General features: G+C 40.8%; 1 protein-coding gene across 5 annotated transcripts in view; it reads left to right on the forward strand.

The window, feature by feature from the left end:
- The window catches only part of dlgap4b (discs, large (Drosophila) homolog-associated protein 4b), a 30,194-nt gene extending 18,562 nt beyond the window's left edge, over positions 1 to 11,632 (forward strand). For 4 of the 5 annotated variants that reach the window (XM_014332485.2, XM_005918567.3, XM_014332486.2 and 1 more), the window contains 6 exons: positions 1,532 to 1,971; positions 2,583 to 2,671; positions 4,008 to 4,480; positions 6,592 to 6,683; positions 8,729 to 8,899; positions 9,785 to 11,632. In XM_014332485.2, the coding sequence (XP_014187971.1) occupies positions 1,532 to 1,971; positions 2,583 to 2,671; positions 4,008 to 4,480; positions 6,592 to 6,683; positions 8,729 to 8,899; positions 9,785 to 10,018 (1,499 nt within the window). In that variant the 3' untranslated portion in view covers positions 10,019 to 11,632. Of the gene's footprint in view, positions 1 to 1,531; positions 1,972 to 2,582; positions 2,672 to 4,007; positions 4,481 to 6,591; positions 6,684 to 8,728; positions 8,937 to 9,784 lie in introns of all 5 variants that reach the window. The other variant, XM_014332487.2, reaches the window with a different exon arrangement.
- Positions 11,633 to 12,222: the final 590 nt, after the last annotated feature.

Below are 12,222 nucleotides of genomic sequence, written 5' to 3' on the forward strand. Positions count from 1 at the left end.
TTTTAACCCCTGTATATGGTACGCTGCCATGTGACCATGAAACTGGAGCATTGCGACGCGGTGGAGTATTAACACACAGCTAGCATATTTGTTTTGTTGGTGCAGCATTGAACATGTCAAAGTGTACAGAGGCGAGCCCCTTTCAGATGAGCGCTTCTTTCCATTGATCTGATGGCATCTGAACGCGTCGGGCTAGATGAGCGTCTGACTGGGCACTCTGGTTACTTTTCGCCACGGCAATCTAACTCGCTCAGTCAGAGTGTGAGGTGCGGAGGGAGCTACTGTGTCACATGCAGCACACACACGCTTACATTGATTTAGTTACTGAGATCGATATTAACATGTATAGTTACACTTAATGAGTTAATGCTTACAGTTTTCATTAATATAGGTGCAAAAAGTATTTTCTCACGAGTGCAATGGTGCTCTCCACCACTGTCACTGATGTATCGGACAGAACATTAAAAGTGACCTGTGTCAGGGTCACTGCAGAAAGCTTATGTATCCATGTTTGAAAAGCCCAGCTGCTTGCTTTTTTTGTGTCTTGCCAAATTGACATTTATTACTCAACATGCTGTAACAACAAGCATGAATGCACTATCAAAGCTGGTTGAAAGAGAGAATATTTTACTTGTAAAGGTGTTGTAAAAATGTTAATTGCATGTTATCTCTTACTACACAGATTTTATTTGAGTGGTTTTCTCCCTCTTTTGTGAATACATTCTCTCTGCGTTATCTTTTATGACTGGAGGGCATTTTTGGACTGTCATTAGTGAGCACTGCAGATAAATCTATCTCCCTCAGCTGTTCTACCATATTTGGCTTTGAGTGTCAAGTGGCCAGCAATTGGTTTACTGATTTCATCACCTGTCTTGTGATTGAGTCTTTGAAGCACACGGGGTGTGTGTGATTTAATTTAGCAACCTTTATGGGATGATAAGTTTGTTCAATTTTCTGCCTGATTAGATTTTCCACTTAATGGGATGCTTCCCCAGTTCAGCTGTAGCTCCAGCTTTCATGCAACAGTGTCTCTGTGTGTTTATGCGCAGCTGAAGAGTTTTGCTTTGGACATGTTGAGAAAAGTGATTAGCGAGTTCTTAGAACTACCCTGATAAACAAATGGGTAATGCAGTAAGCTGTTTGCAGTTCTACTTGTGCATTTTATTATCATTGATTCCTCCTTGTTTTGTGTTCACAATCCCTAGAAGTCACTGGCCAGTTCACTGAAACTCTTATTTATAATCCATCCATCCATCCATCCATTCGCTTCCGCTTATCCTTTTCAGGGTCGCGGGGGGCGCTGGAGCCTATCCCAGCTGTCATAGGGCGAAAGGCGGGGTACACCCTGGACAGGTCGCCAGTCTGTCGCAGGGCCAACACACAGGGACAGACAACCATTCACACTCACATTCACTCGCACATTCACACCTAGTGACAATTTGGATTAATCAATTAACCTATCCCCACAAACTTATACTTATTTATAATCCTTCTCTTCTAATTTCTCCCTCTCTGCTCTTTTCTCCTTCAGTCTCCTCGTGCATAACCACCTGTAAGAAAGCAGCTCCTCCACCAGTGCCACCCCGTACAACCTCCAAGCCCTACATCTCAGTGACCGTGCAGAGCAGCACAGAATCGGCCCAGGACAACTACTTGGACCAGCAGGACAGGAGGTCAGAGGTCAACAGCCAATCTAGCCACGCTCAAAGCAATTCTTCTGACAGCCTTGACAGCACCCGTGCCAACAGCCTGGCCCGGGGCATTCCCCGCCCTCCGCACATCATCCCCACTCCTATTGCTACCCCGAGAGAACCAATTGCCCCCGCTACTGCAAATGCTTCCACTGAGACAAGTGACTCTGTAGTCCAGCACGAACCCCTAAAATCGGGATTTAATAAAGGAAATCTTGCAGCAGAGGAGCCCCTAGTAGTCCCGGTGCCCAGGCGGAAACTTTCCTCCATTGGCATACAGGTACGACAGGGGTGGCTGTACCACTGTTGCACAGTTGTGTAGAAATCAGACGTTAACTACACATCTAACACAGAGCGGTGCCAATAGTCACATCCTTGACTGAAGTGTAACTCGTTTTGCCTGCTGAGCTTGAATCCAGGAAAAAGCTAATTTTGTTCATGATCTCTGTCTAAGTGTTTCCCATCAAACCTAAAAGTATGCCTGGAAGTTAAAGGTGTCATTACTGTGATTCTCGCTCTCCCATTACACCTGGCGAGAGCAATCTTTTTATTTATTTTTTATTTTTTCTGTGGTATTGAAGCCAAACCACATATTTTTGCTTCACCTTCTTCTCACTTTCTGTTCTGAAGCGGAAATATTTTATCCATTTTCCAGATCCGGCTCTCAGTGACTCATTTAGAACAACCTTTGGTTTCGACATTGTATTGAAACCAAGCATAAATTATACAGGTTTTTTTTTCTTTTCAGTTTTTCCACTAGTGTTTTGTTTTGTCACTCTGGAATGCCAGCTAGTAGCCATTGCTCGGTGCCATATTAATTGATTCGTGATCGTAGTTTTGACAAAACATTTGACTATATTTTTGTTTGTGTCATTGTTCCTTACTTTTCAGGTGGACTGTATTCAGGAAGTTGCACGAGAAGAGACTCCTCCCCTGACCAGATTTCAATCAATTGGAGTACAGGTGGAGGACGGGTGGCAGTAAGTCCTCTTCCTGTCCTTTTAACAACGTGAGGAATTTATATTATAGCCACACATACTCCTCTGACTGTTCTTTCCCTTTCCAGGAGCTTTGTAGATGTTAAAACACCCTCATTGTCTTTGTGTGTTGTGTTTTCAACATTGAACCATATTCCTATAATGAATATTAACTACTCAAAGATCCCCCCCGGGCATGTTCAAATAAACAAAAATATTAATCATGTGTAATGTAATGGGGGGGATTAATTACTCACCTAGAAATTCTTAAAAGCCTCCTACATTGAATTCAAATTGTCAAATATGAAGCTATTTTTTGTCGTAATTGAAAAGTTTAACTGCTGGTTGTAAGGCTCCTCATTCATTACTTTCTGTGAGTGATAATTGTGCAGCAGACCCAAATTATCTTAGTTTGCTAAAGTCTGTCTTTTGAACTCAACTTGTAGCAAGTAAATGTGAAAATAGTCTTGAAGTGTTGGACTGTGAACATGCATAATGCAGTTAAATGTGAAATGTGCACACAATTTAAACTTGCCACAGGGTGATGACTCACACTTTTTCTACAGATTATATTCAAGTGCTGCAGACAGTCTGGAAAGTGCAGATTGAGTGTTTTACGCATTTATTAGGCGTGTATACAATCAGGTATCTTGTATAGTAAGTGACTGTCTGCTTTCTTGTCTCCTTACAGTCTTTTGCAAAGTGCTTGAATATAATCAAGATAACAGAGAACAGGGCAAATGTACGTCTGTCTCTGGCAGCTAGTTTTGGCTACGCACCGCGGGAAACTTTAAATATGTCTCTGTTTAATGTGTGGTTAAGATTCATTTGTTTGGTGCAGTGCATTCTGTGACCTGTTTGTATTTTGCTGGTATTGTGCTATGTGACTCTGTTATGTCAGTTTTGGTGCAATGATTCTGTCATTCTTCAGGGTTTGTTTTTTTTTCTCCCTCTTCTTTATGTTTCATTATTTGACTGAACGCAAACCTCCTTATGTTCATTTTCTGACTGATAACCGTAATGGTCAGCCATTGCATCCATCATATCTAATCAGCCTTAGAAAAACAAGAAGCTAGAGTTCCAATCCTCACAAATCATTTGATGCTGGTCTGAGTGCATCATAATGTATGCAAGGCCCAGACTCCATTAGATCCTCTGTATTTATAATGTCTACATTCACCAGTGGAATTGGCTCACTGTTTAAACTAAGAAAAACCTGTTTGTTCCAGTAAGGAGTAAACGGGTTTTCTTTGTTAATGCTGTGCACATAAAATGTCACAATGTTCTTCTAATTATGAAAAAAAGCAAATTTATCACAGTGTCAAATACTTTTTTTCAGGCTCAGTCACTCCAGCAGCATGGCCTCAAAACACGAAACAGACTCAGACACGCAGGACATCTCTATCATCTCCCATGTAATTAATGCCAAAACCACTGAGAAGAAAGTCATGGTCAATTGTGCCAGTCAGTCCATGAGCTCCCCTCCTGGACGAGACTCTTTAGACAGCGCCGACCCCACCTCTTCACCTCCACCTCCCAGGCAGATTCTCAACCGCTCCACCACAAGAAGCAGCTCTTCCTCTTTCTCGGAAAGTCTGGACCCAGCGTTGGACCCCTCTTCTCTTCCACCGCCAGACCCCTGGCTGGACAGCGGGAATAACAGCAGTGTCCCTCAGAGCGGAGGAGGGGGAACGCTGTGTCGGAGGGATGGCCAGTGGTTCTTGAAGCTGCTGCAGGCCGAGACGGGACGCATGGAAGGCTGGTGCCAGCAGATGGAACAGGAAACCAAAGATAACCAGCTCTCAGAAGAGGGTAAGGATGGCAGGGTGCTCACTGTAACACAGTTTTCTCATTGTTTAAGTACCTCTGCCAGCTGGAGAAGGTTGCAGAATAGGAAAAGCATAAATCAGTTTACTTCGTTGTCTCAGATATGGTTTTGGTTGTGGTGACACATTTTGTTATTGTCTGGAACAGAGAGTGTTAAATTCACAGCAGAGCCTATGACTCCTGGGTATTGTTGTGTACCACAATGGCAAAATTACAGGAAGAAAAGCAAAATTTCTCAGAAATAAACATGAACTAATTAAACCTCGTGACCATAAACCAAATTCACAAGTTCATTGCACTACCAGGGATAGTTTTGTGTGCAGTAACATAAAGGAAATTGTTTAAAAATTCATATGTAAATCAATCGGGACACACTCCTGAAAAACATCATAACCCTGCGATTGCTCTGGTTTCCTCCCACACTCCCAGAATAATAGACTGAGCTATGGTGGCCATAGTTTTATCGGTCACATAAACCTTAACTAAACAGTCAGTTTCTCCAGGTTAGCTCTGTGATGGGCTGGTGGCCTGTCCTCTCCACTGCCCTAAGTTGAATGAATGGATGGCATATTCCAAAGATATTTAGGGTAATTGTGTCATGGCATATGCCTGTGTAGGTTCTTGTCCTGGTCATCGTTATTTAAGTAGCTTAGAAAGAGCTTGAAAAGAAAAAACTCAACTTTTTTGAGTTTATTAAAGACATTTCACCTCTTATCTGAAAAACTATGTTATGACATAGTTTGTCCAGTAGGATGCGCTCTTACTCTAGTATTTACAAGAGTCAGCAGGAGTAAGCAGAGTCTGCAGCACATGTAGTTGAGTCCACTTTACAGCTCAGCAGACCGTGGTGCAGAGGTGATTAGGGTTTTCATAGCAGGCTAAGTTGCTAACTGTGATCAGGAGTAGCTTTTTCATACATAAAAATGTTTTTAAGTAAAACATGTTTGTTCTTTATAGTTTTTTTTTTGCAGATAAAGTGGTTGCATATGTGTTACTGCATAGGGATGTTTTTCATTATAAGCTAGAGATACAAACAAACAATTAAAACACTTTTTTTTTTTCCATTTAAAATTTGAAACTTTCTATCTATGGTTGACATAGCCATAATTTAAGCCAGAAAGTTCCAGAAAGAGCACGCCATGGTTAAATGTCAAATCACTACCGAAGCGCTTCAGCTCAAGCCGAATTCTTCCAAACGTCTGTTGTTGTCTCGCTCCAGCACTTGGTGTGGAGCTCCGTTTATAGGGTCTTGCCTCAAGGCCTCTTCTCACTCTTATCAGAGTTGCACAGCATGGCAGGGATGAGGCGGTAATACCTGGGGTTACCGCACACAAACGGGCCTCTAATCTCCAGAATTACACAAATCTAGTCTGGACCTGATTAAACCCCCAGATTAGATTAATGCCTCCACATCAGCCTGTGGCATAGAGCAAATACACACAATACACACAAGCAGGGCTGTAGGTGGTCAATATTCAGACAAGGCCCTTTCCTATATTTGACATATACTCGTGTGTGTGTGTGTGTGTGTGTGTGTGTGTGTGTGTGTGTGTGTGTGTGTGTGTGTGTGTGTGTGATTTTTACAGTAAAATATTCAGGATTAAATCTGATGTCGAGCTGTTTTCCAGACCCAGGCTACATAACACTATAATCATAAATAGTATAATACATTTGAAATGCAGTGATTGAATAGAAGCCGCAATTTTGTCAGGACAGATGTTTGTCCTGATTTTGACAAAGCAAAAGACTAGCATAGTAACAAGTGACAGACAGAAGGCTGGGGTATCTATATAGGCTTACATTCCTTTAAATAGAATCACAATGTCCAATACACTGTAATCCCCTTCATGACATCCTGTGGAGTCTGTTAGATTCACTGTTTCCTACACCTACGTCTAGACCCTAAAGTTTTTCTTTGTATGATAATGTTCTGCACCAAAGGAAAAAAACCAGCAAGTGTTTACCCAGTGAGACCAACTGTATGCAGGTCAGTGTGTAAAGTGCCACTATGATTTCTGTCTCTACTTTAGGAGGTAGAAAGAAAGAAAAGAGAAAATCTTCAATGATTGTTACATTTTTTCTTTCTCTCACTGTAGTGCTGGGGAAGATTCGCAGTGCAGTAGGAAGTGCCCAACTCCTAATGTCTCAGAAGTTTCAGCAGTTCCGGGGACTGTGTGAACAAAACTTGGTGTGTACATCGCCTTTCTGTGATGATTCCACTTTGCAGGCTCGCTCACGAGACTGAAAGTCCCAGCTAGTTTCTTGTACCCGTTACCAATTTGGGAATTTGTTTTTTGTTTTTTTGTGTGTGTGTCCACAGCAAGAGCTGCTTGCTTTGATGATTACAAAAGCTATCACACATATGACAACTAATCTGATATACAGCATATTAGGCCTACACAAAACAAGTCATTGGGATCAACCCACACAAAAGAAAAGGAGCTTAAAATAAAGAAATAAGCCCTTGTTTTAGTGAAAATGGCTATATACCGCAGACTTTACAACAAATGCTGCAAAGTAAGAAATATAGAGCGACTACGCGGTTTATCTAGAATATATGAATATAGATCACAGCAGTGATATAAAGCTGCATAAATGTAGTGCACAGAAAAAGAAGGCACAATCTAAAAGCCAGCCTTCCCCAAGCATTACAAGCAGTGGCTGTGTGAGAGTAAAAGATCTCAGAGCAGCCTTTACTTCATATCGGGCAGTATCTGCAGGTTTAATCAGCAGAATAAACATAGAGGGAACAGTTTGATTTGACACTAGATGCTGAGTGGTTGCTTTCTAGATCAAAGTACTGAATTTATCAACGTGGGAGTTGGAAATGTATGATGTTATTGAAATGACTAAACCGTGCTGCGACAGTAGTCCCTCCAGCTCAACAAAAAGAGTTAAGCTGTGATGTAGCTCCCTCTAGTGCTAAATATGAAAACAACAGCTTTTCTGTGCCATAACTCTTGCTGGTCAAAGCAGGCAGTGCTATTATGCAGCTTTTGTCCTCCTCCATTGATATTTTTCTTCTTTTTCTTTTTTTAAATTTAATAAGAAGATAAAACTCTTGAGAATTAAAATACCTTTTGTGATCGTGCGTTGGCCAAGAGAGGCAGCGGCTTAATCAGCAGAACAATACACACACAACAGGCACACATTTGCATTATAAAATAATGGAGGCTCCTGGTTTGTTCCTCAACATCCTAACCCATTTCCTGTTATCTGAGGGTGCCGGTTTGGGTCTTCTTCCAGACCTTGTCAAATTGGTGACATGTTTGAATAACTTGCATATGGTTGTTTGAGCTGATGATCTTGGAATCTGCATTGTCTACATATGACTCCCAATCTAAACTGTAAATAGCATTGTTGTAATTCAGCTAAACACATATTAGCAGCAGTTCTTTCAAGCCTCAAAGGAGGTTGGTTTAAAGCCAAAAGAAGGGGAAGGGTCTGTTATAGTTAAAAGAAAAGAAAAAGGAGCAACCAAATAAGCTTTCCGGGTAAGAAACAGTGCTCATTTTAAAACCAAACCTACAGTCAGTGCTGTCTACTTTCTAGTCAAACAGCTGAAGGCTTCCATGGACAGTGGTGGTTCCAGCTGTGGTGAAACTACAATACACTGAGGTCCTGAGGTTCCAGTGACAGACGGAGTGTGATGTAAAGAAACCATCCCACCAAGATGATGGCACATCATGGACATAGATACCGCCCTTTTACTTGCCAAGATCATTTCAAATAGATTTAGCCAACTTTTACATTTTCAGTGGTTAATTTTATATTTATTTATTTATTTTTCATGTAAAATTTGTTTTCCATTTTCACACATGCATCATATTCCTGGACAAGACTTCTCTGGTACACTGAAAAGGTTGAAAACAGGCAAATTTGTCAGAATCCTTCTTTTTTGGAGCTTTAGAGGCTACACCGTGATAGCAGGAAAACAAACTAACCCATAACCAGAATGAGTTTGATTCACATTCTGGACAAAAACTCCAAACTCCAAAAAGAAGTTAAGTTGTTTGGGCTTAAGGGTAGTAATAAAAAAAAGAAAAAAGAAAAAACTGTTTTATTTTTAACAAGGTTTCATCAGCAGTGTAACACTTTGTACACTTACGCTTGACTGCAGTCAGCTTTTATATCTCATGATTCTTTTCTCATTGTAATATTCATTACAGTGTTATATAGATTACATGTATTGTATTGTTACTCCTCAATCATTTTCATCTCTCTTCTGGTTAGAATACAAATGCCAACCCACGCCCTACAGCCCAGGACCTGGCTGGTTTTTGGGACCTCCTTCAGCTATCCATTGAAGACATCAGCCTCAAATTTGATGAGCTGTACCATCTCAAGTCCAATGACTGGCAGCCCGTGACATCTGCAGCTGCCCAGTCAAATTCTGAGCGGAAGGTACTTCCCACCCCTGCTGCCCAGTGCCCTGGCTGGGGTAGGAAAGCCGCCGAAACCGGCCTCTCTCCTCCCACCACCACTACCATTGCTCCCACTCTTCTTTTACCCCGCATCCCCTTCGTGGGATGAACTCTTACAAGGCCTCCCTGTCCAAAGGGGCCAGAGTGATCCCTGTAGGCATGCATGGAAAAATTAAAACATCTCAAAGAGGGCTGACGCTTGTGTGTTTTTATGTATGAAGCCCTACTTTGAGCATGCATGTGTCATTTTTCTGATCTGTGTGTTGCAGCGAAGCATGGCTGAGATGCGCTGGTTCATGTGAAAGAATTCTGGCTTTTGTTATTTAAAAGTCTGTGTGCTTGTGTGTCCTTTGTTGATTGTTAATAAGTAACTGTGTGTATATGTGTCTCTGTGCCTGCATCTTTATGTCAGTGGCTGTTTTACCTGTCGCTGAGGTGCTTTTGCTTCTGTTGCTTGTCAGTATACGTGCATCGAGTGTGTCTTGTGAGCCTTATAATTTAAACTTAATGTAAACTCCCCATCAGTTCATGTTACCATTTCATGTCTTTGAAAATTTATATTCAAATGACTGTTTAGTCTTTTTTTTTTCTCAGTGTCTGTTTTTCAGGTGTCTGTACTGTCAGTGTCTCTGTTTATCATGTAAAATCACTGTTATTTCAATCTTAATTGAAGAGAATTAGCCCTGTTGTACTGTCTTGTCAAAGTCCTGTCTGCAGATCTTGTCTAAACTGATGAAAGACCTTGATGTTTCTTGATTACATTTTCTCACTGGATGATATCTGTCTTTTTTTCCCCCCCCTTATCTCCTCTTTTCACACATTACTCTTCCCTCTCTGTCACTTTCTGTCACTCCCAACACGACAGGACGAGGAGAAGGCGGCGTCAAAGAAGCCTGGTAAGGTACGACCACCGCTGGGCCGCGAGAAGAGTGCCGACTCTTCATCCAACTCTTCCTTGAGCTCGGCAGAGAAACAGCGACAAGAGGCTCGCAAGCGTCTGCTGGCTGCTAAGAAGGCTGCCTCGTTTCGCCAGAACTCGGCCACAGAGAGCGCAGACAGCATCGAAATTTACGTCCCTGAGGCCCAGACTCGTCTCTGAAAGAAACTGTGAGAGAGGGCCGTTGGGTTGGAACAAAGGACAGTTAAGTGTCAGTTAAACACCTGGAGAAAGGAGAGGAAGCTTTTGCAATGTAAATGAGTCATCTCAGTGAAGATGGGTACGGGTGGAGGGAAAAGAGTGGGGAAATTCCTGAGTTTGGAGGGTTTTGACACATTCATACAATAATAGGCTGGTCCTGGTGACTTCAAATGAGCAAACAAGTCATTGAATATTTCTCGGACCCAACGGACTTTGAAGCAGGAGACTCCTCATTTGAGTCTTGCCATTGAAAACCTCAGCTGATGAACTTTATCTTTTCTTGTTACTGTTCTTGATATCATCATAAAAAATTGTTAATGAAGGTATTGTTATAATGACAATTATATCCTAAAGAATCTATATGAAGACTGTTTTAAATGTTCCTGTATCTCGGCTATAAGATATTTTAAGCAGACAGAAGGCAAGCGTTTATGCTTTTCTGTCTTCCATCGTCCTGCTCTCTTCCCAGACCATTGGCCATCTTGTAGCTTTTGCACAACACCGCCTTGTGGCCATCACAGACACTGCACACATACCACAAACTCACCTCTGTGTGTCTTCCTCCTATTTATTTGTTTGTTAACTTTCTTCATCATTTGAGTTATATAAAAATCAGTTTAGATCAGGTTATTACGAATAGTTTTGGTGTGATGAAACTGAAAGTCAGGTTTAAAGGGGTATTTGTATAGTTAGCAGTTACCTCTTGCGTATGTCCTACAGAGTCGATTGTGTCAAAGATGTTTTTTAACAAACTTTAGGTTTAGTGTCTGAATGGATTTAGAATGAGAACGCATCCCAATAATCAGGCAAAGCTTGAGGACATTTTAGGATACTACCGCTCGAAAGTTTGGGGGGTTTTTTTGAAATGTTTTTGTTTTCTTTGTTTTGTGAAGAGAAGCTCACTTGTTTTAAGCTAATGTAGCACTGACCAGCAGAAATGTCATAATTGGCAGCAATTAATTACAATTACCAACATTTCAGGCATACATACCTTCACTCCTGTGTTCTAATGGCATGATCTCTAATACCAGTTTGTCATATTAAAAGAATAATTATTAGGAAACCTCTTTCAGTTATGTTAACATAGCTGACAAAACTTGTGCCATTAACAGAAGCCATTACATTACATGCCATTACATTTAATGTTGTTTCTTTCACTGTGGATTAGATGTTTAAAAAGACATTTTAGATAACTAAAATTAAAACAAAAAAACTGGGGGGAATTTAAGACTATAACTGAAACAATTTTGTGAACTTGGAACACTAATAAATATATAGAAATAAATATATAGAGGAGATATCCTTAATTACTATCTGTTAGTTATGTCAAGAAGAGGCTTTGATGTGTTTGAAACTCAGGATCTCTGGACACTGTGAACCAGCTGCTTTCAAAAAGTTATGTGATTTTATTGTAATACTTGGACTGATTTTCCTAAATCTTGTCTTTTACTTATACAGTCCATATAATATTAATTTAAATGGACACTAAACCTAAACATTTTCAAAGAATAGAAATTACCGGTGAATTGAAATAAGAGAATCACCCCTGGGAAAATAACTGAAAAACAAACAGTCTACTCGGAGAAGTGCAAACCAGCTCTAAAGAGAACAGAAAGAATGAGATAAAAACCCTGTAGATCATTGCGCTGGAGATGTAAATCACTCATAAATCAGAGTTTCTAGTCTTCTATTGGCAGCTTTATAAAATGGTTCCCATAAGAGCCAAATCATGTTGGTTTGTGAAAAGAACAGTACACACTGTTTAACTTTTCAGGCATGTAATAGGTAGTTCCCTTTTTTAAGAGCGTTTTGAGACTACTCTAAAACCCATAAAGGCTGATCTATCAGGCTCTTAACTATCCAATATTTTTAATCAGAATCAGAATCAGAAAGGGTTTTATTGCCAAATGTTGGGCAGGTTTACAAGGAAATTGCTGCGGTGCTTCAGCGATACAGTTTTCATAACATTATCAAATAGGTCAGGAGCGCACTGCTTGCATTACCAGTACCATGTTCGCTTCTCGTGTTAAGTTAGAGCAGTCTGCCTGAGAAGCACGAGTCAGCACTCTGCATCTAAAGACCCAGAGTGTCAGGTTTTTTTTTCTCCCCAAGTGAAACATGCAGCTCTCAGCAAAATCAGTGAAAAAAATAATCTATTTATAGTC

The sequence above is a fragment of the Haplochromis burtoni genome, unplaced genomic scaffold (genome assembly GCF_018398535.1).
Source record: "Haplochromis burtoni strain Fernald_Lab_line unplaced genomic scaffold, NCSU_Asbu1 Contig_32, whole genome shotgun sequence".
Lineage (NCBI taxonomy): Eukaryota > Metazoa > Chordata > Actinopteri > Cichliformes > Cichlidae > Haplochromis > Haplochromis burtoni.